General features: G+C 42.4%; 2 protein-coding genes across 8 annotated transcripts in view; both read left to right on the top strand.

Annotated features, from left to right (window-relative positions):
* The first annotated feature begins 1,037 nt into the window (after nucleotides 1-1,037).
* Nucleotides 1,038-26,549, top strand: part of LOC126494185 (zinc finger protein 420-like) — a 74,429-nt gene continuing 48,917 nt past the window's right edge. Inside the window, exon 1 of the mRNA XM_050131440.1 lies at nucleotides 1,038-1,222. The gene's annotated coding sequence lies outside the window, so the exon portion shown is untranslated. The remainder of the gene's footprint in view (nucleotides 1,223-26,549) is intronic.
* LOC126494178 (zinc finger protein 883-like) lies at nucleotides 2,304-14,863 on the top strand. 7 transcript variants are annotated; one of them, XM_050131430.1, is made up of 7 exons: nucleotides 2,304-2,406; nucleotides 3,448-3,522; nucleotides 5,828-5,903; nucleotides 7,499-7,625; nucleotides 8,407-8,505; nucleotides 10,124-11,734; nucleotides 14,207-14,863. In XM_050131430.1, exons 3-7 carry the CDS (start codon nucleotides 5,847-5,849, stop codon nucleotides 14,584-14,586), a joined length of 2,274 nt encoding a protein of 757 aa, XP_049987387.1. In that variant the 5' UTR covers nucleotides 2,304-2,406; nucleotides 3,448-3,522; nucleotides 5,828-5,846; the 3' UTR covers nucleotides 14,587-14,863. The 7 variants fall into 7 exon arrangements, with proteins under 7 accessions (XP_049987387.1, XP_049987384.1, XP_049987382.1 ...); XM_050131427.1 differs by lacking the exon at nucleotides 14,207-14,863 and having other exon boundaries at nucleotides 7,499-7,621; nucleotides 10,124-12,738; XM_050131425.1 differs by lacking the exon at nucleotides 14,207-14,863 and having other exon boundaries at nucleotides 8,428-8,505; nucleotides 10,124-12,738.

Raw genomic sequence — 26,549 nt, 5'->3', positions numbered from 1 at the left:
AATCTTTTTTTTTGGGGGGGGGTTAATGTTTTTGAGGTTTCTCTGTTTCATGGTTTGGACTTTGAGTTCCTGAAACCATGTCTACAACACTATTCTGATTTCTGGTTGTTAACAATATAATATCTAAGTCCTTTTACGTTGTTGTTGTATATTAAGGGCTTTTAATGCCCCCTGAGGCTCAGACTGTGCCAAGTAAAGACTACTGTTCTACAGAATATCTGGAGTCTCTGGAGTTACCATATGCATATCATCCTTTAAATCTTTTCATCATATATTTTCAGGTGGTAAATTAGCCCTGTTAACCATCCGTTTCCAGTGATACTCCCGAGGGAAGGTTCAGAAAATTGGGTTGACTTTATTTTATCACAAATCTCGGCCACTTTCCTGGTATTTCTCTGGTGCTTCTTAGCATATGGCAGGCCCATGCAAGCCTGAACCCATCCTAAATTTGCAGGGAGGGACTGAGTGTCCCAGAATTATAGTCCTTTGAGGGGCACAACGAGCTTCTACAAGGACATACCAACTTGCTGCAGCCCGCTTATTAGACCTTAGTCCAAAGCTGAGGCCAAGTATAGTTAAACAGCTTTCCATACCCCTGTTGGTTCCATGTCTTACACACACACACACACACACACACACACACACACACACACACACACACACACCATCTTAGACATCCACCTGTCCTCTTCCTTGTGCTGGAATTAAAGGCCTGTGATACCAGTTCTGGCAAGAGTGACCTATATATTTTGATTGTCTACGTTAAGCTTGATGAACCGAGCCAGCTAACCTGCCTGCAGAGAAGAAATTTTCCCTAAGCGGCAGAATTTCCCACAGGTCATTGCTAGTACAGTGTGAAAGGAGAAACCCGGTTTCACAGCCAAACCCGGAATGTCGCCGATTTCAGGGGCGTTGCCCAGTGACCGGTGGACACCTGCAGAGCGGGGCCAGCTTGGGAAACGGGGGCGGAAAGAGGAAGTAAGTGGGTGGGGATGGGCGAATGTGAGCAAACTGCATGGTGGGCGGGACCAGAGTAGGCTCGGAGCCCGAAGACACAGCAAACTCGCCATCCCCTTAGTAAGGCAGACCTGGGTGCGGAGGACCTGGCGAGGTGTCGTGGGGACGCGAAAACTCCCCGGAGCCGCAGTCGCCGCGGGGCGGCCTGGGAAAGTCAGCTGCGCGGTGGCGGGAACCGCAGCCCGGCGGCCCTGGAACCTCCCAGGTCAGAGGAGCTGCAGGGCTGGGACCCAGGAGGGAAGGGACCAGGGGTGCGAGCTGTTTGCTGCTGATTTAGGAAGCTGGCTCTCACAAAAATTTGCCCTCGGTAAATTTTATATCGTGTGAACCGGACTAATCCTGATTTTTTTTGTTTGTTTGTTTTAAGATTTTCAAAATAGTCTCTTGATCTCGCAAGATTGAATTTATATATGATGATGTTCTAACAGTGTTCTTTTATTACTTCCGAAAGAACAAAGCTCTTAAATTTTAAATTACCCAAGCTTTTCAACTAACGTGTCCTATCACTTCCCTATTCAAGAGAGTGGCATTTAGAGCTTGTCAACCTAAAAAGCTTGTTAGATAGCAATCTCATAAGGATCAACTGTAGATCTGTTTGAATCACAAATATATTTTTAGCAAGCTGTAGGATATTTCCATTAATTTTCCATCTGAAATGTATATATTCTGTGGTTTAAATACAGTGCTTCAATATTTTGTGTGTTTTGTTTTGTTTTTTGATTTTTTTTTTTTTTTGAGATAGGGTTTCTCTGTGACTTTGGTGCTTGTTCTGTACACCAGGTTGGCCTTGAACTCAGAGGTCCGCCTGTTTCTGTGCTAGGATTAAAGGCGTGCACCACCACCGGCCCAGCAATAATTTGTATTGTTATGTGAAGGTCTTAGTGTTGCATCTTCTAGTCCAGTAAGACACCTTATGCTTGTTGAGAGTGCGACGATCAGGCCAGAGTATGTTCACAGTTATCAAGCTCTGTATAGAACAGCAAGCACCTTAGTAGAAAGAACTTTTGAATAATTGTGACCACTCACCTACATCAGAAAAGAGTCTCTAACTTTCTTGTCTCCTTCGTTCAAGAATAACACATGGACATGTGGCTAACTCTTGCTTTCCGGGGTCGAAACAGGGTTTCTCTGTGTAACAGTCCTGGATGTCCTGGAACTCTAGACCATACTGGCCTCAAACTCAGAGATCCACCTGCCTCTGCCTCCTGAATGCTAGGATTAAAGGTGTGCGCCACCCCCACCCCCACTTAAACTATTGCTTTTTATTTCAGGGTTTGTTATACTCAGTCATGTTGCTGTGGACTTCTCCCAAGAGAAGGGGGAAAGCCTAGACCCTGCTTAGAGGGCTTTGTACAGAGACTGGATGTTGGAGAATTGAAATAGAATAAGGTAGAAAAGACAATTTATTAGATACTGAATTGCTGAATTACATAAAGCACTGATTTTACAGCTCATTTCCAATCATGACTTCATCTTGCTACTTGGAAGAGAATAACCTGGAGAAATTGCTGAAACAATAAATTGTTGCCCTTAGCGACCTTATCACGTGCATTTCAACATGCTTTAGCATGCATTTGAAAAGCCCCCAAGCCTTCGTGCTTCTGCAAAGGCCTGTTTACTTTTCTCCTGGCCCCACCTTGTGCTTGTAGATTATAAAATGCAAATACAACCGGAAATGGAAACTCAGAGGTACCCCAGCTTCAGTCATCTGTGACATCTCTACTTTTTCACTCCCAACGGTTTAAGATTGCTTATTCCAGAGAGATTTCTGCAACAGAATCACAGCAGTTTGAGTACTGTGGGAGAGAATAGTTTTCTTGTACTATTCTTTCTCAGACTGCTGCATGTGGGTGAGCCTTGCCTGGTTGAACCTCACAACTCATAGTGAAAAATTCTCAGGCCATTTTTGTGAGGTTTTCTCTATTCTTCGCGTTTTTTTTTCATGTGCAGAATAGTTAGGTTTCTTTCGTTTCTGTTCCATGAGACTCAGTATTGTCACCTTAATCGTGAAGTTTCATTTCTACTCTTGAGGTTTTGTTTTTTTTCATTTACTCATGTGTTTACTTGCATGCCTGGTGCCTATAGATGCCAGTATAGGGGTCAGTTTCCTGGAATTGGAATTACAGATGTTTGTGAGCCATCGTGTGGGTACGGGGACTTGATTCTTGGCCCTCTAGAGGAGCAGCATCCAGTACTCTTAACCACTGAGCCATCTTTCCAGTCCTACCCTTCAGCTTTGGCTGTGATTGGAAGTGGGGCTCAAGTTATGGAAGCTGAAAATGCTCTATAGACCTTTTTAGTGTTCTGACCCTGGGTGACAGATGTGGGATCACTTGTAGAATCCTCTGTTTAGTTTTCTCTTTATCTACTGAGCAGAGTACTGTTTTGGGAATCCAGATGCTTTCTGAACAATCTCTTTCTCATGTGCAGGGCTAACTAATCACCCAGAGCTCTCACCTGTGCAGCGGAACAAAGAGCCCTGGACGGTGAAGAGAGAGGAAGCAGGTATATTGGGTTGATTGAGGCAGGGGTTGGTCAGGGGCTCGAGTGACAGTGGAAACCAGACATGAAATCGGATTTGTCACATTCTGTTTCATTAGAAATGATTCTGGAGAATTCCACTGAGAATAATCTCAGGATTATCCTGTTGTAGGTGTCAGAATACTTTCTATGTAAGAATAGTAAGAAGCAAATGTAATTCTGTTTGACTCTGTGTGTGATTGATGCTGCCTCTCTTGAATGCATATAACTGATCATACCTTCATATAAATATTAAATAGTTTTCGGGGCTGGAGAGACTGCTCAGTGGTTAAGACCACTCTTCCAGCGGTCTGAGTTCAATAGGCAGAAACCACATGGTGGCTCACAATGTCTGTACTGAGATCAGTTGCCCTCTTCTGGCCTGCAGACATGCATGAAGCACTCATAAACATAAAATACATAAATAAATCTTAAAAAAATTAGTTTTCATTTCTATAATATATTATAAAATTAGGAAAATTGATACCTCTTTATTTTTCTGTGCTCTCAGAATTTTGCAGCTTTTTATAGTTCCTTCAAAATCCTTTAGGGTTATTTCTCCACTTCCTACAACGCTAGCAGGATTTTTTTTTTTGTTGTTGTTTTTGTTTTTTGAGACATGTTTTCTCTAGCTTTGGAGCCTGTCCTGGAACTCCTTCTGTAAATCAGGCTCTCCTTGACTGCACAAGGTTGGCAGGGATCAAAGGCCTGCACCACTACTGCTCAGTCTGCCTGCAGGATTTTGATAAGAATTGCTTAGAATCTCTCTACAGTATTAAGTTCCATATACATTGTCCCATTGACACCTCCTGTCTGTCTTCAGGGCAACACTCAAAGGTTGTATTGCTATAATTTTAACAGGTTTTCAAATCGCCTCTGGGTTTGATCTTCCTTTGAAGATTCTTTGAAATGTTTGTGGCTTCCCTCAATTTAATAACACTTTTGGATTACCTTATTTCTACAAAAATTCCATGAAGATTTTGATAGGAAGTCCTTGGAAACTTCAGGGAAGGCAAACCTTTCATGTTTGAATAAGAACATGCCAGCTGTCAATTTCACCTCTTGTATTCCTTCTAATTCCCATCTGCTTCTCATACTTGCTTTTTCGCTTCATTAGAGAAGAGAGTGTCTTTTTTTTTTTTTTCTCTCTCTCTCTTTATATTTTTTCTTTGTTTTTCTTTTTTTTTTTTATTTTTTTCTCTTTATTTTTTTTTTTTTTTTTTCTTAGATTTCTCTTTTTCTGTTTCCTGAGTACTGGGATTAAAGGTGAGCACTCCCACTGTCTGGTGACTTCTAAGATTTGAATGCAGTAGGGCACGCTCCTTGAAGTTTGAAAAGATTGTGAGACCTCTCTGCTGCTCTCTGTGTGGATGGCTGTCTCAAGGGCTGCTGGGTGTAACCTTTTCCTGCAATGTTGCTGCTCCTCTTTCTACACCAGTATTCCCTCAGATGTCATTATCTGACACTGAATGTTGGATGGATGCTGAAGTTGTCTGCTTTCTTCCTATCGCTCTGCCAATCATGGCTTCTTGTGTTTGGAAATTATCGGGTAAAATGCACTCATACTGACTACAATCTTTCTAGTGAACGGAACAGATAATATCAGTATTCTTTGTATTTTGATTGATTTGACTTTTTCTGTGACCTACAATAATTATGCCTAACCTTCTTCTTCACTGCTATGCACATTCATAGAATTTTTGGGTTTTTCTTTTTCAAGACTAGGGTGTTAATGGTTTTGGTCCCTGGTCCCTTTAAGAGACAAGCCACGCCCACTCCCTCCCCATCCACTGAGGCAGGCTGATCTTCAGCTTCCAACCTGAGCTTGCTCTCTTTTTCATCTTCCTCTCAAAGCGGCAGCTTTGCTTCTGCCTCTCTCCCCACTTCTCCCCTTCCCCCTTCTGTCTCTCTCTCCCCCTCTCCTCTCTCTCTCCCCCCCTTCCCCCTTCCCCCTTCCCCCTCCATAACTCCCTGAATAAATATTCAACCTCACTCTGCAAGTCGTGTCTATCCATGTTTCTGTCTTCTGCCAACCCCCATGTGTCTCCCTGAGGCCTGATCTCTGAGAGAAGGCTGAGCAGCCTATGATGACATCGGCTCTGTCCCTTCATTAGGGACATGTTGTCTGGTTGCACTAATATGGTTAATGGTTGTTTTCATGGCTTTAAAACCATTGTTTCATAGTCTCCTAACTGTAGGAATATTGATAAGACATTTGGTGTTATTCTGTTTGGATCTTTTTTATGTGGTATATGACTTTGTTCCTAACAGCTTTTAATATAAATTTCAGATTTATCTTTTTGACACCCATGAATACAAGTGCAAGAAGAGGAAAAATGGCTGGTTCTTCAGTAAATACATCCCAGGTCAGTGTCATGCCCACTTCTCATCTGTAGAATTTGTACAGGAAAATGGATTGAAGACCTGTAATTCTAAAAATGTTTTCCATTGTGATGATCAGAGAAATATGCTGATACCCGATTGCTACAGAGGATGGATGCATGTCTTTATCAGTGAAGAGAGCAATATTCCACAGGGGCTCCGTTTGAGGGAATCTATCAGCTATCCCTAAAGCTGTTTTATGAAAGTGCACATTGAGATGCCCGCAGCACCCCCTAGCATCATTTCTAGCATTTAGGAAGAGGTTGTCTTAGACAATATCGCACTGTCTCTGAGCCTCATGCAGAGTACTTAGGCTATCTAGAGTGCAGAGCACTGCAGTTCTTTGTATCATCTTAGCCTAAAGCAGTGGGTCTCAACCTGTGGGTCAGGACCTCTTTGGCAAGCCTGGAACTGTACTAAAGGGTCACAGTGTTAGGGAGGTTGAGAACTGTTAGCCTAAAGTGATGCTCTTGTCAGTAAATTCAGATTGTAGTTGCATTGCTTCTCTCCTTCTCTCTCTCTCTCTCTTTCGTGTCACTGTGTATCTTTGGCTGTCCTTTATTATTATTAATTTATAATTTATTTATTTATCATGTATGCAATGTTCTGCCTGAAGACCAGAAGAGGGCACCAGATCTATTACAGATGGTTGTGATCCACCATATGGCTGCTGGGAGTTGAACTCAGGACCTCTGGAAGAGCAGTCACTGCTCTTAACCAGTGAGCCATCTCTTTAGCCCCCAGTCCTGATTTTTATATGTACTTCATGGTTGCCAAAAATATTCTCATAAAACAATCTCATTATATGGTGCATATTTGGAGTGTCGGTGATTTGGATTATTGCTTCTCCCTTCTTACTGTGAGAAAACCAAAACTTTCTGACAGACTTACTTCTTTATGTTATGTTATTTATTTATTTATTATTTGGAGACAGAGTCTCACTTTGCAACCTTGGTCTGGAACTCACTATATAAACCTGAAATGCAAAGAGATCTGCCTACTTCTACCTCCTAAGTGCTAGGATTTAAGGTGTGTTCCACCACACCTGGCATGTAAAATCTTTTGACATTAAATTAATCCATAGATTCTGCCTCCCAAGTTTTGCCTCTTTGCTATACAAAATTTGGAGCTGCAGTATTGATCCTAGACCCTTAACTCAACAGAGCTTATTAGAAATCAGTCCGATAAGACCTAACTGCAGAAGATTGATCCAGTGTCACTATTCTAGCGAGGTCTACCATTGTGGCATTTAGAAGCATAATTTTGTTTATCACAAATTTTCTGTCTCAGATACTTACACTGTGATTCTGTGTGAAATGGACCCAACCTTGATAAAAAGTATATTTCTCTGTCCGGACTTTGAATTTATATCTTATATGCCCTAAAAGTATATTGTTTCTGGGAATATATCTCCTCTGTAACCAGTTAGACAATGCATTTTTTGAGTGTAATCACTCAAGAAAGCATCTTACTGAATAACTGTGCTCCCTCATTTACAGCAGAAAAATAGCCCAGTTTCCCTTGTGTTCTTTGTATCCAGGAAAGAACTCTACTCTTGGTAAATTTATGTTCATTTCAGGGTCCGTTGACATTCAGGGATGTGACTGTGGACATCTCCCAGGAGGAGTGGGAATGCCTGGACTCTGCTCAGAGGGCTTTGTACCTTGATGTGATGCTGGAGAATTACAGCAACCTGATCTCTGTGGGTGAGGATATTTCTTTCACATAATTTGTATCTGATCCTTGGTATATGCCTAATTTGTAGATGTGGAGACTCTCTGGGTAGCTGTCTTAGAAACTATAGGAACCTAGGGAGATAATGTTAATTAATGCTTCCTCCTGGTATTTGATGTTTTCATCATGTTTTCCCTTTTGGAGGCATTATGAAGCTTTCCTTTTAAGTCTACATTATCTTCAGACACCCAGTAGCAGGTGTTTTCACCCACGTCCTAAAGTATTATTTCCATCATTGCATTTGATTCATCCAGAAACTGATTATAATCCTATCCACATCCTAACGTTCCATTTCCATTGTTGCACTTGATGTATTCCAAGACTGATAATATTCCTACCAAATCCTGAAGTTCCATTTCCATCTTTGCATTTGACTCAGTCTTAACAGGAAGCAGTCTGCAAATTGAAAATGCTCTCTAAATATTTCTTAGGCTTTGTTTACCTTTTTTATGCATGGGTGTTAGCCTGTATTACATGAATGTTGAGGGTGCCTGACTAAGCCATCAGGAGGCAGCCAAGGCCCTGAATCTGAAGCTAGAGAGGGGCGTGAGCTACCACAGGTGCTGGGAACCAAACTGGGTCCTTTTGGCCATTGAGCCATCTATTTAGAACTTCCTGTAAATGTTTTTAAGATTCTTACATGATATAACAGTTGGTAAATTATTCCTAGAGTCTTGTATTATGTCATCTCTTTAGCTATCTGGTACGTTCTATAGGATCCAGCAAAATCATGTTACACTTTCTTATATACAGGTATTATTGTGTGCAAGGCAGACCTGGTCCCATGTCTGGAGCAAATCCAAGTGCCCTGGAATGTGAAGAGAGAGGAGATGGTGGCCGACCCAGGTGGGGGTGAGTGAATGAGCAGGACAGAAGTGAGGGCCTCAAGTGAAAGAGGAAGGTAAAACAGGAAAGGGTTTTGCTGTGTTCTGTCTCGCTAGAAGTAACTCTTTGATAACTTTACTTAGTGCAATGCTCTCAAGATGCAGCCTACTGTAAATGCCAGAAGACATTGTTCTCGTTGCACATGTGTTATCTCGAAAGCACTACTAGGATGCCAGTGCAATTTTATTTGTCTATAACAAAAAGGGATTCTGTCTCAGTAACCATTCATAGTCTTCGGTTACCTGTCTTCAGTCCAATAATCAGTGATTATAAGTGATTTTCTTTCCCCCCCCCTTTTTTTTTTTGGTTTTTCGAGACAGGGTTTCTCTGTGTATCTTTAGATTCTGTCCTGGAACTAGCTCTTGTAGACCAGGCTAGCCTTGAACTCACAGAGATCCACCTGCCTCTGCCTCCCGAGTGCTGGAATTAAAGGCACGTGCCACCACTGCCTGGCTGCTATTGACCTTTATTAGGACCATCAGGTGTTTTAGACAGTCACAGTAATACAGCTTCACAAAGTTAAATAAATGCAGTGTAAAAAGAAAAATAATATTACCACGCAATTTAGCAAAAGTATTCTTTTTTCCAGGATGGAAAAAATGGCTCAATAGTTAAGAGCACTATTGAGACCTGGGTTCAATTCCCAGCACATACATGACAGCTCACAACTGTCTGTGACTCCAGTTCTAGGGGACCCTATATAGACACACATGCAGGCAAACCATCAATGCATATAAAGTAAAAATAAATCACTAAGTTTAAAAACAAGAAGTATTTTCTTTACATCCATTACTTTTGGTGATTTTAATGTGTCTTTAGGGGTAAAAAAGTCTCACCAGGCGGTGGCGGCACACATCTTTAATCCCAGCACTTGGGAGGCAGAGGCAGGTAGATCTCTATGAGTTTGAGGACAGCCTGATCTACAGAGTGAGTTTCAGGGCAGCCAGGACTGTTTCACAGAGGAACCATTTCTCGAAAAAGAAAACAAAACAAGAAAAAACTCTCTATCAAGATTTTGTTGTTGTTGTTGTTTATTTTTGAGACAGGATCTCTCAATGTATCTCTGACTGTTCTGGGACTTGTCATGTAGATCGGGCTGGTTTGGAATTCACAGAGATCTGCCTGCCATTGTCTTAGAACTTCTGGGATTAAAGGCATGTTTTGCCACACCCAGCTCTGTCAAATTTATGAGAAAAATTTTAAACTTAAAAGACATTTGAATATTCTGAGTATGCATGTGTCACCAGTACTCTTATTAAGTGGGGATAGCTTGAATTTTACAATATTTACAATATTTCGGGAGGGGGGGATTAGGCAGAGTAACATTTCAAACATAATCCACCAGAGAGCTCTGTTCCCAATGTTTCTTCAACTATTTGTCTTTTTTGCATACGAAATTTGGACAGGGATAAAAAGTCTGCTATCTGTGATGGAGATCGAAGTGAGGATCTTCTGGGCATCCATGCAGTGCCTTCCTGAGAGCTCTGTTCTAAAGGACTGATGTACTTATCTCAGAGAACTCAGATACTGAATCTCTTTCATCATGCATCAAATCCTATTGGTCCTAATTGTGCTCATTTTCCAGAGAATCAACGGATGTTGAATGAATCAGAGGAGGTCTTGGATGAAGACTCAAAGTTTACTATCGATGAGCATGTGGCAGTTCAACAGAAGTCACGTAAATGTAATGAGCTTGGCAAAATGCTTCATGAATCCTCCAAATGGACACTATGCAAAACCAATAATACTACAGAAAACTGCTACAAAGACAGATGGATACAAAACCACAGGGATGATTGTATTGAATCAGTCAACTTCAGTAGCTATAAACACATGCACACTGGAGAAGAACCTTGCAAATATAAAGATGTTGACAAATCTTTAAGTTTATTTTCAAACATAAGTCAGAGTCATGGAATCTACATAGGGAAGAAAGTGTATAAATATAACGAATATGATAAATATTTTGGCTTTACCCCAAAACTTGTACAGCTAAGAATCCATAATGGAGAAAAATCACACCAATTCAGGAAATGTGAAAAATCCTTGAGGACCTATTCAAGCCTCGGTACACATCAGAGAGCTCTTACTGGAGAGAAACTGTGGAAATGCACAGAGTGTGACAAGTCCTTTAAGTGTTTGTCTGACCTTAAAACCCATTACAGCATCCATCCCGGAGAGAAACCTTTCAAATGTAAGAAATGTGACAAATCTTTCACCTACTGCTCATCGCTTAGAGAACATCAGAACATCCATGAGGGCAAACTTTACAGATGTTGGGACTGTGGCAAATCCTTCACCCGCTGTTCATCTCTTAGAGCCCATGAGAAAATTCACACTGGAGAAAAACCTTTCAAATGTAAGGAATGTAATAAGTCCTTTTATATGCTGTCCCAACTTAGAAAACATGAGAGAATCCATACTGGAGAGAAACCTTACAAATGTAAGGAATGTGACAAATCCTTTACTTACTGCTCTTCTCTTAGAGAACATCAGAACATGCATGCTGGAAAATTTTATAAATGTCAGAAATGCAACAAAACCTTTACCCGGTGCTCATCTCTTAGGGCACATGAGAAAATTCATACTGGAGAAAAACCTTACAAATGTAAGCAGTGCGGTAAGTCCTTTTATATATTGTCCCAACTTCGAAAACATGACAGAACCCACACTGGAGAGAAACCTTACAAATGTAAGGAATGTGGAAAATCCTTTACCCAGTGCTCAACCCTTAGGATACATCAGAAAATTCATGCTGGAGAGAAACCCTACAAATGTCAAGAGTGTGGTAAGTGCTTTTATAAGTTATCATACCTTAAAGTCCATTACAGAACCCATACTGGAGAGAAGCCTTACCAATGTAAAGAATGTGGTAAGGGCTTTTCTCAGTTGTCCTGTCTTAAAAGCCATGGGAGAATTCACACTGGAGAGAAACCTCATGATTGTAAAGAATGTGGTAAGGCCTTCTATCAGCTGTCACACCTGAAAGTCCATTACCGAATCCACACTGGAGAGAAACCTTACAAATGTAATGAATGTGACAAATGCTTTACCAAGTGTTCATCTCTCAGAACACATCAGAAAATCCATGCCGGAGAGAAACCTCATGGTTGTAAGGAATGTGGTAAGGCCTTCTATCATTTATCACACCTTAACATCCATTACAGAATTCATACAGGAGAGAAACCTTACAAGTGTAGTGAATGTGACAAATCCTTTACTACACTGGCAAACCTTAGAAGACATCAGAAGATGCACACTGGGGAGAAAACTTTCTATAGTAAATAATGTGGCATATACTTTTTCTAGAGCTGTCTGTATGGACCACTGCAGTCTCTACATCAGAGAATCATTATGAACATGGGAAACTTGTGAAAGCCTTTAAGGAATTTTTAAAAAAAACATCAAGAGTTTATAGTGAAGGAAAATTCTAAGATCATAAGTTAGTGTATTACAAAGAAGAAAACTAAGCATACACAAAATTCTCATGTATTTCAGTGGAATATGATTTTCTGATTTAATAGGGAAATGTTCTTTGGAAACATTCTTGTATTGTAAGTGTTGAAATTGGCTGACATAAGTACAGTAGAGTTGGCTAGATTACACTGAAAAGCATCCTTATTAGCAAACGGTTTCATGATAATTTGCATCAATTGTTACATCAGAGCTGATGAACCCAAGTAAAGTGTCGGGGAAGTTAGGTAGATAGGAAATGTTGGGCCCTAAAGCCCCACCAAGGCGGAGGTCATCCCAAGAGACACTCACAGCACTGTTGATGCAATAGCAAGAGGAATTTTTATTCTGCCACGGCAGAGGTCCCTCAGCCTCGAGAGGAGAAGGACCCCTGCTTTGTCCATTACAAGCTCTTTTAAAGGAAAAACCACAAAATCAGGGAGGGGGTAGTACAGAATCAAAGGGAAAGTCCAAAAATCATTTGTCAACTATTTTGACTAGTTCATACAACGGTCAGCTAACTCTACTTGATCAATGTTATGGCGGTTACAAGGAGGAAACCTGCAGGTCGTCTCACCCCAGTTCCAGGGTCCGGGTCTATTGAAGAAAGACTACAAAGGGGATGGAACGTACTCAAAGCTCCCATGCACATGTGGTTGGTTACTAGGGTCCTGGTTCCCAGGAAGGGGGGTGCGGCAGTGCTAAGGTGCTCCAAAGTCAGAATTAGCCACTAGGGTTTTTTTTTTTTTTTTTAAGACAGAGTTTCTTTGTGTAGCTTTGGAACCTATCCTGGAACTCACTCTGCAGACCAGGCTAGCCTCAAACTCACAAGGATCCTCCTGCCTTTGCCTCCAAATTGCTGGGATTCAAGGTGTGTGCCACCACCACCCAGCTCTGGACAGACGACTTATGCCAATTTCAGATGCTCTGTGGGTCAGACACAGGTACTTGCACAGTTCAAAGCCCTTTGTTTGATGACCGTTCAGTAACTATGCTAGTTCATGACAGTTCCAGTGCCAAGAATTTGGACATTTCTGTGCATATGAAGAGAACTTTTTTTTGACTTCCTGTTCATGCTGAATCATTTTAAAACAAATTCTTCCGCTGGCTGGTAGTGGCGCATGCCTTTATCCCAGCATTTGGGATTCAGAGTCAGGCAAGTCTCTGAGTTCAAGGGCAGCCTGGTCTACAGAGTGAGTTCCAGGACAGCCAAGGCTACATACAGAGAGAAACCCTTGCCTCAAAAAACAAAACACATACCCATACACACCAGTTCTTCTTACTTGAACAGAATCCTGTCATGGAAACCCTCCCCTTTCAGAAGTTATTATTTTTTATTTGTAATAAATGTTGAAGTACTCAACTGTATTGTCCTAGGACTCGGTTTTATTTCTCCATGGGTAGGCTTCTGGGGGTCACAGAAACTTGCAGGTGCCACCATTGCATCTTGCTGCCGCCTGCTGCTGCTGTTGAATGAAATTGGGTGCAGTAAAGAAACCAAAATAGCCTCTCTGTGGGTGAAAAGGGAAAAGTTTATTCCAAATTGCCAAGGCTCTTTAGAAGTGGTGACAGGTGAAAAATTTCCAGGAGGAATGGGGGAAAGGGGCTCTTTGGTGGGGTGGAACTAGTGAGCCTGAACTGCGGGAGCCTAGACAAGTCAGTAGACACCACAGTCATACATTACTGGAAGAACCACTCATTCCTCTTGCTGGATTTTAGCCAGTAGGAACTTTTTTTCAAACCCCTGAGGGAATAGAGACTTTTGTCTAATTGCCTGGCCCTGGAAAAAGGAGTTTCTTTGGGGAAACAGACAGCAGGTACTCCGTTAGCAAGGCGTCATTAATATTAAAGTTGAGCCTGCCTGTGGTGGAAAACGCCTTTAATCCCAGCACTTGGTAGGCAAAGGCAGGTGGGTCTCTGATTTCAAGGCCAGCCTGCTCTACAGACCCAGTTCCAGGACAGCCAGAATTATGCAGAGAAACCCTGTCTCGAAAAACAAAAAGTGAAGTCGAGTAAGGTAGAAAAGACCTATCGTTAGATACTAATTTACTGATTTATTTAGTGGTTTACTTAGAACATTTTGTGTTCTGCTTGTTACCAAACATAATTTCACCTTATTACCTTGATCAGAAGGCAATCGAGGAAGGGGAAATGTGTGAAACAATAGGTTTTCTGGCCTTAGTAATGACACAACAAAGTGTACTCATGCTGCAAGACTATCAGTGTGAGGAGTGCGACAAATCCTTTGCCAAACCTTCATCTCTCAGAACACATCAGAAAACCCATGCTGGAGAGAAACCTCATGATTGTAAAGAATGTGGTAAGGCCTTCTATCAGCTGTCACACCTGAAAGTCCATTACCGAATCCACACTGGAGAGAAACCTTACAAATGTAGTGAATGTGACAAATGCTTTTCCAAGTGTTCATCTCTCAGAACACATCAGAAAATCCACGCAGGAGAGAAACCTCGTGGTTGTAAGGAATGTGACCCCTGTCAGCTGGAACATAGGCATTTGGAAAACAAAAGCTCCCAGCTAACTACTAAAGTGCCACTTGTTGGCTTGCTAGCCCCACCGTATGGTTTTAGAGCTTGAGAATACAAGCTGAAGTGTTTCAGGAATCAGCCTGGCTTCAGTCCACTGGTGAGTATATTATTCTTCCACGTCAGTGCTGTTGGAATACTCACGTGAGGGAGATTCCCTCAACATTACCATTTCTGCCCCAAGAAACTTATACCACATATGCAGATAAACTTTCTTGAGTAGAAGTAGGAATATGCTTCCACGTGAGGTGGGTATGATATGTTTACACCCTCCAAAGAAAACTGGTGTTTTTGTTTCTCTGAGACAGTTTCTCTGTGTAGCCTTGGCTGCCCTAGAACTCTCTCTGTAGACCAGGCTGCCTTGAACTCAGAGATCTGCCTGCCTCTTTCTCCTAAGTGCCGGGATTAAAGGTGTGCACCACCTATGCTTGGCATGTCCAAAATATTTGCAAGAAACCATTTTCGGATCTGGGTGTGGGTTTTGGCCCACGTTTAATTCCAACACTAGGTAGAAGAAGGCAGAGCTCTGAGTTTGAGGGTAGCCAGGGCTATGTGATGAGACCTGGTTCAAAGGAATAGCAAACTATAAGCATTTCTCGTTGAAAATTCTTGGCAAAGCCAGCTAATTAGTGACTGCTCGCTGTGACGGAGTGGCTGCCCCTGCTCTGGCACCTGCAGCATGGTTTCATGGCCTGCTGCAGCCACTCGGGGAACTGCGCTGTCCATGCCTGGGACTGACTGCTCTCAGAACCTGTTGCCTACTGCTACAGCTTGGGGACCCGCTGTGTTTTTGCCTCTGCAGCCCCTGGGGATCTGTAGCATTTTACTTTTACCATTACATTCTGTCCATACAGAAATAATACCTGGTCATCCTCCATAAAATCTGTGGAGAAAATAAATACAGATAGAAGATGAAAATGAAAATTGTTCTTAGAAAACCTGTCTTGTTCATTGTACACTAACAAAACTTACATTTTTGTCTGTCCTTCACAAATGCTGAATAATTCTGTTTTCCATATCTTAATTCCTATAAACTGCATTTTGTTATAAAATCACATCAGGTATGTTTTTCAAACTCTAATTGGATGTCTTAAGAAAAGTTACTTTTAATGACTTTGCATGGTCTTCACTGAAGAGCATGTGGTCTAGCATCAAGTCTGAACATCTCACATGTTATTTCAGCATGGGAAAGAGAGTGTAATTGCATTTTTTGAGGCGAGGTGTCACCATGTAGCCCCAATTTTCCTTGAACTCACTGTGTAGAACAGGCTGGCCTCAAACTCCCAGAGATCTGCCTGAGATTAAAAGTGCACAACACCCTTTTAATCCCAGCACTCGGGAGGCAGAGGCAGACGGATCTCTGTGAGTTCGAGACCAGCCTGATCTACAGAGCTAGTTCCAGGACAGGCTCCAAAGCCACAGAGAAACCCTGTCTCGAAAAACCAAACAAAAAAAAAATGCACACTACCATGACTGTCCTGTATGCGTAATCTTAACAGAATTTGATAAAATACTGGAATGGTTTCTTTTAGAATGTTTTTACACATTACACAAACTTCAAAATTGAGTTTATATTTCCTGTTTCAGACCCAATGATGAATACAATAAATTACCTGGCAGTGAAATTGAAGTTGTTAGAGTCCTCAAGACAGTATTTCTTTTGCACTTAGCCTTGTGAAGGTTACCTGAGCATAGAAGCTTGTCTTGTCTTTTGTATTTAAAGAGGAATGGAAAGACATGGTACTGTGGCTTTAGGTGTGAGATAGCAGCAGTGAGCATGTGCATGTGTGAATCCCTTCAAAAGAAAACCGCAGTGAAACAGACTGCACAGTGTGTGCTGTGCAAGAGTAACTGCTGAGACAGTGAAGAAGAGATGGTGCCCATTCGTCCAGGCTTACTACCATAGTCCTTGGAACCATTGATAGGACTCATAGACAGTGGTGGTTTGAATAAGAATGGTCCCATTGACTCTTGTATTTGGATGTTTGGAGCCCAGTTAGATGGCCTGTTTTGGAAAGATTAGGAGGTATGACCTTGTTGGATGGGGTGTGATCTTGGGTGGCAGGCTTTGAGGTTCCAAAAGCTCCTGACAGTTAACACTCTCTCTCTGCCTGTGCTTGTGATCAGGAGGTAACGTCTCAGCTGCTGTTCAGAGCCATGCCTGTGTTAATCCCACCAATAGAGAATAAGACCACTACCACGCTGTAAAGCCAAATTTCAAGCAAGCTTTAATTAAATAATGGCCAGGTCCATTCCCAGGTTCCTGGGAAAATGGCTCAGATTTACAGTTTGCAGCAGTTTAAGAAGGAAAACCCATAATCCATTGCATTTCCCATCAGGTCCAATCATGGGCAAGCATATATCCTGATGCACTTCCAGCCTATGAACCTTCCGCCCACACATGATCAAGCACATTGGTGCAGGTGAGTCAAACATGTTTAGGGGATTGATATACATGATAAACAACAGCTTCCAGCAGTTCAGGAACAAATAGTTCAGGAGCTAGCTGTTCTTGGGCAGGGCGCTTGCAGATCAGAGGCATTTTTGTTTCATGAATCTCTTAGGCACAGCAATTAGAATTGAAAATGTAACTTGGATTCTCACCCCAGCCTTCTGTACCATACCATGCTCATTGACACTAATCCTCTGGGACTATAAGCAAACCCCCCAGTTTTCAAAAAAACAACAGAGACTTAATTATAAATGTTTGGCCAATAGCTCAGGTCTATTACGAAGTAGCTTTTACAACCTAAATTAACCCATTTCTATTAATCTATATATTGCCATGTGGCTCATGGCTTCACCTGCCCTCCAGCATCTCTTGCTCCCTCTCAGTCTACCCATGTCTCCTCTGACTCTGCCCTTCTATGCCCATCATCCTGTGTTTGACTGCCCCACCTTGACTCCCAGAGTCAAATTGGAGATGAAGAAAATGATGCCCTTTCGGAAAGGAGCTCCTTATGATTGACTAAGGATGTTGGACATTTCCCTAAGTGTCTTTCAGCCATTTTAGATTTCTCTGTTGAGAGTTCTTTTATTAGGTCTGTAATCCATTTTTTTTTTTTAAATTGGATGTGTTCTTTTGTGGGTTTGTGGCTAGGTATTGGTGAAATCTAGATTTGTCATGGAATATCTTGTTTTGTCCTTCTATGGTGATTGAAAGCTGTGCTGGGTATAGTAGCCTGGGCTGGCATCCTTGGTCTCTTAATGTCTGCATAACGCTTGACCACAACCTTCTGGTTTTCATTGTCTCCAATGAGAAGTAGGTTTAATTCTGATAGGTTTACCTTTATATGTTACTTGGCCTTTTTCCTTTGTAGCTCTTCATATTCTTTCTTTACTGTGTTTGTTTAGTGTTTTGATTATTATATGGTGAGGACTTTTTTTTGGGGGGGGGAATCCAGTCTATTTGCTGTTCTGTAAGCTTCTTGTATCTTCATAGGCATATCTTCCTTAAGAAGAAAGTTTTCCCAAATATATTTTCTGTGCTTTTGAGTTGAACTTCTTCTATACCTATTATTCTAAGATTTGGCCTTTTCATGGTGTCCCATATTTCCTGGATATTTTGGGTTAAGCTTTTGTTAGATTTAATATTTTAACTGATGAGTCTATTTCCTCTTACTATATCTTCAGCACATGAGATTCTCTATTCCTTCTCGTATTCTGCTTTTCATGCTTATATTTATATTTATGGTTCCTGATCGTTTCCTCATGATTTCTGTTTCTGTAATTCTCTTGGCTTGTATTTTCTTTATTGTCTCTATTTCAGTTTTCAAGTTTTGAATAATTTCTTTTACATGTTTGATTTTTTTTCTATGTTTTCGTGGTTTTCAATATGTAATTTGCCGATGTCTTCCAAATATTTGCTTATCCTTTCCCCTATTTTTATAAAGGAATTTCTAATTTCATCCTGACAAATTTCAACCATTATCCTCATGTTATGTATTAGGTAATTTTCTTCTGCTTCATCTATATTTGGTTGTTCAGGTCTTGCTGTTGTAGGGTCTTTAATTTTCACTGTTGTCATGTTGCTCTTTGTGGTGTTGCATGTCTTCTTTCCTTTTCTACCCATCTTTTCCTCTAATAGGTATGGTTGGGGCTGCCTGAGATTCTGTTGATTAATCTTCTAGGTGCCAGTGAATCCAAATTTCAGATGGTTGTTCCTCGTGGTACAGTCAGTGCCACAGTTCTCGTTACCCAGCTGGTTACTCTGTGTTCCTGGAGATAGCTCAGTGCTCCTATGCTTTGCTCTGTTCCCTTGGAGTTTGCTGTCTCAAGGCTACTTTGGCCTAGGTTCCGGTTTTCACCTGTTTCTGTAAATCCTGGTCTGGATACCCTCCTGCAGAAGTCCCCAGCTTGGAGTTGGTCTTGCAAAGTTTTCTGGCTGTGGTCTACTGCCTCAGAGTTCCTAGGCTCAGGTGTGTCCAGAACCACAGAGACCTGGCTCAGGCTTACTCCCTCTGATGTCCCAGACTCATGCTAGGACAGAATTGGCTCCCAGCTTCTGCTCCTGTGGAGCTTGCTTCCTCAGGCCCACTCTGTCCTAGGTAGCTGGTTCAGTCCCACTCCTGTGGAATTTGTTGCCCAAGGTGGAATTTCTTGTCTCAGGTAGAAGTCTTAACCACCACAGACTTCAAGCTGTACCTTGGAAGAAATAAAAAGGATGAATTAAAAAATACCTAATGTTGCCTAAGTGCTTTTAGTGAGCCATAGCAGCTGCCCAAGTACACAAAGCTTGGGAACCTCCATTTTCCTGTTTCAGATGGAGTCAGGAGGGCCATTGGACTTGTTCAAACCTCATATACCATGCCAATCATGGCCATAAAAGCCATCAAGAAGGGTATTTGGCTGATGACTGTCCTCATGTTCATTGTGTGAGGACAATAAGCTGAGTTCACCTCCCAGTTGATCTCTTAAGTCTGCTCATAGGCAACTGAGGGGGCCTGGGAGCTTTGACCAATCATTGCTATCAGCAACAGGGAGTCTTGGGTAGTCACAGTATCAGAGCAATCCATCTGCTTTCTTCAGGGCCACATTTTCAGGGTTTTTTTTTTTTTTTTCCGAAACCCTGTCTCGAAAAACCAAAAACAAAACAAAAATAAATAAATAAATAAATAAATAAATAAATAAATAAAGTAATGCCACTAGGAACTGATGCATACTGAAACAGATTCAACAGCTGATGTCTCCCTAAATTCTCTAAGACAAGTAAACTTTAGAGCAGAGCTCTCAGCAGAGGCACGTTTTGTTTCACTATCACTGTATGGAGGCCACTGTAAGGGTGCTCAGAAAAACCACTCTCTGTTCCCTGGCACAGGAAGTCGGATAAGAGCATTGACTTTCTCATCAAAATTGCTTATCTTGCAGAAGGTGGGATAAATAGATGCTGAAGCTGTGGGGTCAGCTATGATAATCTAAGTCTTTACTTCCCCCAACCATTATCACCTGGAACTGTGGCCTGGCCTTCTATGAATTTCAATAGAGGCTGGAGTCTCATTTGTTTATCCTGAGCTGAAGCCTGGCTGCAGGAGAAACCACAAGCTGAGATCACCCAACCACCCACCCAAGAACACACCATTCAAAGGAAATTCCTGGCATTCCAAACACTGTAGATTGAAACACCTGCAGCTCACAGTCATCAGGAAACCCTAGACGACTGTCAGCCTAGCAGGGGTCTTAAAAAAAAATCTCAGAAACCCTTTACCCATACATTTACTACTATAATACCCTATTCTAATTGAGCTCGGGGCTCTCAGGTTATTCCAATACGTTGGACATGCAGGGAGACTGAGTTTGCAAACTTGATTATAAAATAAAGGCTCTTTGCTTTTACATACTGGACTCTTGGTTTCCTTGTCAGCTTGTCGGAGATTGCGGATTTGTGCCTAACACAAGCAATAATACACTTTGGGAAAGATACTCACCGAAGGGTCATACACAGAATATTTCACAATTTATTCCTTACAAGTCTCCTATGTTGAACACTTAGAACATGGGCAACAGCATTCAGAGATGAGGGCATTGAGAGGTGACTGGATCAGGAGTTCGCACCCTTCATACAGTCAACCAGGTTTAGAGGGGAGGGGAGAAGAATATGAACAATAATCCATCAGCCACAGCAGCAAAATCATCTGGTATAAAAACCATGAGATATAAAATCTCAGTAGGTACAGAAATTTCACCCAGAAAAATTCAACAAGACCTCATGATAAAATTCCTAGACCGACTTGAAATAAATGGAATAGAGCTAAGCAAAATAGTGTACTTGTGTCAATATAGGTTTACAGTCCAGTCCAGTACAAAGAAAAAAATGCACAGAATTGCCTTTGATGCTGTAACAAGACAAGGGTACACACTCTTCCTAGCTGTGCTTAATATAAGGATTTAACCTAGCTAGAGAGGCTGGAGGGAGGCTCAGACGTTAGGAGCACTGGTTGCCCTTCCAGAAGACTGAAACTAGAGCAACGCCTTCATGTCAGCTTACAAAGGTCTGTAGTGCCAGCAGCACAGAACAATCCCTAACCCTTACACCTCACTTGTTGAACCCGTCTTATTATCAAGTCCCCCTCTTCCATGTTTTGGTTCTTTTGAGACACACTGAGTTTGATTCACACAGCTTTCAGGAGCACTGTGAGAGGATACTGACTAGAGAATTGGAAACTTACATGTCACTCCACTTCTGAAGATAATAACTCCTTTCCCATCCAGTGACCATTAACTGTCGATAAGTCTTCAGGGTAGGTTGGGCTGCATGAAGCTCTGATTTGAAGATACTCATAGTCGTGCTCAGATCAGGACAGTGTTTCCTGGCAGCCTTCTCCATCTTCGTGCTTTTAAGTTCTTTTACCTCCTAATCAGTGTTCCTGGGTGTCAAGGACTTGCCTCGGCAGAACTACTTTTTACCAAGGTAGGGACATGGGAACTGAATAAATATAAGTAAAGAATATGAAGACCATAAAATAATAAGACAAAGTATTGGGAGGGCATTCCAGTGACTGAAATCCTGAAATTTAATCCTGTATTTAATTTTCCACAGCTTTTATACACAACATAAATGGGGGAGAAAGTAACAAAAGACTTTATTAACATGATACAAAGGGTAAGTCACACCATGGATGAGACATCACATCATTAGCACTCTATTGTCTAGGTAGCTAAGGTGCTCTAAGTAGCTGAAGACTGCCCTTCCTCAGGTGACCTCCCAGTTACAATAGAAGGGGCAGAAGTACATTTGCATATTCTGACCGCCTGTCAGGATGGCATTGAGCTATCTTAATTTCTTTTTTTTTTAAGTTTATTTAATACGTAGAGTATTCTACCTGCAAATATGCCTACAGGCCAGAAGAAGGCGCCAGATCTTATTACAGATGGTTATGAGCCACCCCGTGGTTGCTGGGAATTGAATTCAGGACTTGTGTAAGAGCAGCCAGTGCTCTTAACCTCTGAGCCATCTCCCCAGCCCAAGCTATCTTAATTTCAAAAGAGCCAGGAAACTGCCTCCTGAGTAAGGAGGTGCAATTATGCCTGTCAGTCTTCAAACTCTCTGACTGGCAGACAAGGTGGAAATGGGGAATCAGATGAAGTAATGAAGATGGTACATTTAGAACTGAGTCCTCAAGTGTCACTTATTATTAGCATTTTGATCAGGAAGGAGTCTGAAATAACTATGACTCACTGCAAACAAAGAACCATCTCTGACCAAGCATAAGAAAAACACTAACCTAGAAGAAAGCCTAAATACAAGGCAACATGACAATGAACCCACTTACAAATATGTAGCATTTCAATGCATAGAATCCATGACCTCTTCATCGATGTGTTTTTGACTCAGTTTATGTTGGGGACCATGTTTTGACAAGTATACCACTTACCAGGGTAGGAGCAAGGGGATTTAAAAAGTTAGTGAAGAATATGAAGATGCCAGTTAAAATAATAAAGCAGGAGCATAGGATAGTTCCAGGAAGGAGTTTCCATGTACACTGAAAACTGCCCGTCCATATTTCATTTTCTGTACATTTTATACCTCAATACAACAGGGGGGAGAAGACAAAAGACTGCTTTAATATGATACACAGGACAATTAGGACAGTTAAGGGCTTCAATAATAATAAGGGCATCATGTATTTCTCATCATTTCTATGAGAAAAGCATTTTGTTGTTTAGGCAGTGAACCCACCCTAGACCAAGTATCCTGAAGGCAGACACTCCCTACGTCAAACCTCCAAATACAAAACAAGGAGCAGGAGGTCGTTTGAATTTCCTGACCTTTGGTCAGGGTGGAGTGTATCTCTCTGTCTGGGCAGTCTTAATACCTAAAACACAAGCAACCACAACCTAGGTCAGGAGGTGTAGCCCTAATTGTTGTCAACAATTTTGAGCAACCTCAGACCCTCTTATTATTCTTGGGTCCCTGCCCTAGCCACGCCCACTCCCATAACCTCTGACCCGCCCATCGCCATCTTGGGACCCCTCTCTCTCTTTCTGCTTCCTTGGCGTGCGCACACGTTTTCTCTGTCTCTCTCTTCTTTTATCGCTCCTCTCTCCTTTTATCTCTTTTCTCTGTCTTTCTTTCTCCCCCTTCCTTAATAAATACTTATGGCTATTTCCTGTGTTTACGTGTCTGTTACCTGCCGCCACCGTGGGCCAAGGAAGCGTGCCCTCCTGTAGCCGCCCTCATGGCGGGCTCCCTCCGCCAGCCCGCCCGGGGACCGTTTGTAGCCTCTCTCTAATCGTTTTTTAAGAATAACACCTCTGATGTAATAGGCTCACATTTTTGGGCTTCCACGAGTTTACAGTGCCATCCATGAATAATTATTGTGCAACTACAACAAGTAATGAGATGGTTGTCCAACAGTTCTAAAGACAACAGGGGGGCCGGGCGATCGTGGCGCACGCCTTTAATCCCAGCACTCTGGAGGCAGAGGCAGGCTGATCTCTGAAAGTTCGAGACCAGCCTGGTCTACAGAGCTAGTTCCAGGACAGGCTCCAAAGCCACAGAGAAACCCTGTCTCGAAAAACCAAAGAAAAAAAAGACAACAAGGGGGCGGGAGAGGTGGCTCTTCCAAAGGTCCTGAGTTCAATTCCGGACAACCACATGGTGGCTCACAAGCATCTGTGATGAGGTCTGGTGCCCTTTTCTGACCTGAAGACATACACACAGACAGAACATTGTATACATAACAAATAAATATTTAAAAAAAACTTAAAAACAGGGTACAAGGCCAGAGGCAGAACAAGAAAGATGGAATCTTAGGGAGCCAGAGTAACGGAGGAGACCAGGGACAAGAGGTGCTTCCTGGGTGTGGGGGAATGCAGCCACGGTGTCTCCCCTTTCCCGCTTCCACCCAGCTCCAGCCCTGGTCTTTTCTCCTCTTTCCCACAACAGAAGCTGTGGCCCTGGCCATATCATCGTGTTCCTGTGTCCCTTGCATGTTTTCCCCCCTTCCCCTCCCTCCTTTTGCGCAGACCCCATTACAATAAATTTTAAATTAAAAAAAAAAAACACACATGGTACAAGTGGCACATCTTTTCTGTCAGTTGATATTGTGGCAAGCACGGTCCACAGCTGGATGAGACCATAAATTATTTTCTTTCTTTTTTTTTTTTTTTTTGGTTTTTCGAGACAGGGTTTCTCTGTGGTTTTGAAGCCTGTCCTGGAACTAGCTCTTGTAGACCAGGCTGGTCTCGAACTCACAGAGATCCGCCTGCCTCTGCCTCCCGAGTGCTGGGATTAAAGGCGTGGGCCACCACCGCCCGGCATATATTATTTTCTTCTTCCAGCATTTTGCTTAGCACTTTCAGACACTATGAAAACTCACCAGAAAGAGAGAAGCTTCCAAGCCAAATGCAGCTCAAATGTCCTTTGTCTTGCAACAAGAATGTCACAATTCCTTCCACATTGTTTTTTGTTTTGTTTTTAATTTCTAGCTCTGGCAGACAATCAAGAATAATGGAAGTAACCTGAACTATTAAAGAGATTTCCATGGTCTCCTTGACAAACAAAATCTGGTAGATATCCCCAACTGTCGATTGCCTTGGGTGGGTTACTCAGTCTAGGGGTTTGTAACCCACCCTGCAATCAGTTACTCCAGGGTCACGGAGGGGTGCTATCTGTAAGAGAATGGGCTAGGAAAGAAGAAAGAGGCCATGCTAAGTTTGTCACAGCCTCCGTTTATTAGGGACGGGTTACAGTTTATATAGGGTAAGGAATGGGGGGGGGGCACAGGGGCCTGGACTCTTGTCACGTGGTCCAGGTCTCATAGGCCAGGAGGTTACCTTCGGTCTGGTCGAGTCAGGAGTTGACACACCTAGTTCCCTGGATAGCTGGAATGTGAGGCGGGTTCTGCTAACAGATAGCTCTCCATTAACAGCTTAATTGGGTGTGGGGCAGGTTTTGTCAATAGAACGATTCTTAACACAATTATAGGTGTGGGGTTCTCTGCAGACTCCCCAAGGCGATGGTTCCTGTAATGGTTTTTAGGAGGAAATGACTCCTGACACCCAACCAGGCCTGAAATTTTTATTATAACTTATGTTCTCTAGTCCCTTCTCTCCTGGGTCCCAGCGCTGCAGCTCTTCTGACCTGGGCGGTTCCAGGGCCACCGAGCTGCCGTTCCAGCCACTGCGCTGCTGACTTCTGCAGGCCACGCCGCGCATCACTTGTGGCTAAACGGAATTCTCACACCCCACCGAGACCACATCATGTGGCCTCCGCACCCCCGTTAGGGCCGAGAAGGTCCCTAGATCCCAACGAGAATGGTGAGTGTTGGAGTTCTACTTCCTTCCATTCCTTTGCCTCCTCGGGCGCCACCCATCACATACCTGTCCCGGTCACATGCCCTCCAACTCCCTCCCACCCACTTCCTCTGCCCTGTTCAGATTCCTATCCTTGCTCTTTTCTGGGTCTTAAAACGGCAAGTGTCCGTTGCCCATTTGCTAGAAACCCGAACGAAGGTGGTAACATTCCCTGTTCCTCTGTGAAACCCGGTTCCTCTCCTCACACTGCACTAGCAATGGCTTGTGGGAAATTCTGCAGCTTCAGGAAAGATTTATGGTCCTCGGACAGGTTAGCTGGCTCTGTTCAGCAAGCTTAACGTAGACCATCAAAATATTTGTCACTCTGCCTGGTGTATAAGACAGGGAAGCCACATGGTATGCATAAGAAGCTGTAACCGAACTCAGACTCAGCTTTGACTCAACAACCTCCAATGACCTCGTTGGACTGAGATCAGATGAGCAGCCAGCAGTTAAGTGTGGAGTGTTTGAAGTGGACTACCGTGGTCCTCAAGTGCACGGCCAGCCAGAATCTGGTACTCTGACTCTCCCCAATGGCAGGCTGTAGTTTATATAAACTTGCCAATTGCCAAGAAGCTCCTGAGATCTATCTCAGAAGTGGCTGCAGCCTGCGAGGAATGAAACCACTCTAATTCCTAACATTTCCCTCGTGTGCAAGAATGCCCCATCCAAAAAACGTGTCATGAAAACCTTCAAAATAGGATATTCATAAGATTATACTATGCCAAATCCAGACATTCTGTTTAAACACAAGTAGCCTTCATTCGGTGTGGGCTGGCCCTCAAAGTGACATTAAAAGCTTTTAATATACAGTCATAACAAAAAGGGCTTATCTGTTCTAACAATCAGAGATCATAACGAGGGAATTCAAAACAGGAAAACTACAAAAAATAAACAAATACTAAAGAAAGCTATGAATGTATAAAAAGAGGGTATTAATGCGTATTGGTATTTTTCCTTCCTGTCATAAGAGCATCACAGTAATGCCTTGTGCCACAGAAAGAAGGTTGCAGGACCCCTGACACTTGGTACTATGGACCTCTCTGGCCCTGATGGAAGTGCACTATCTCTGAATTATCCAGCTCAGGCTCCCAGTTGCCAGCCCTCTTTCTCGCCTTACCTTAGACTTGGGTGAATCCAGTGTTTGCTTTTAACATAACCACGTGGTCAAGGTCTTCTCTTTTTTTATATAATAAATTTATTTATTTATTTATTTATTTA

The sequence above is a fragment of the Alexandromys fortis genome, unplaced genomic scaffold, assembly GCF_014885135.2.
Source record: "Alexandromys fortis isolate MF-2015 unplaced genomic scaffold, M_Fortis_MF-2015_v1.1 scaffold_351, whole genome shotgun sequence".
NCBI classification, from domain to species: Eukaryota; Metazoa; Chordata; class Mammalia; order Rodentia; family Cricetidae; genus Alexandromys; species Alexandromys fortis.
Note: the sequence above shows the minus strand (reverse complement) of the source record. Positions and strands in the feature narration are given on the sequence as shown.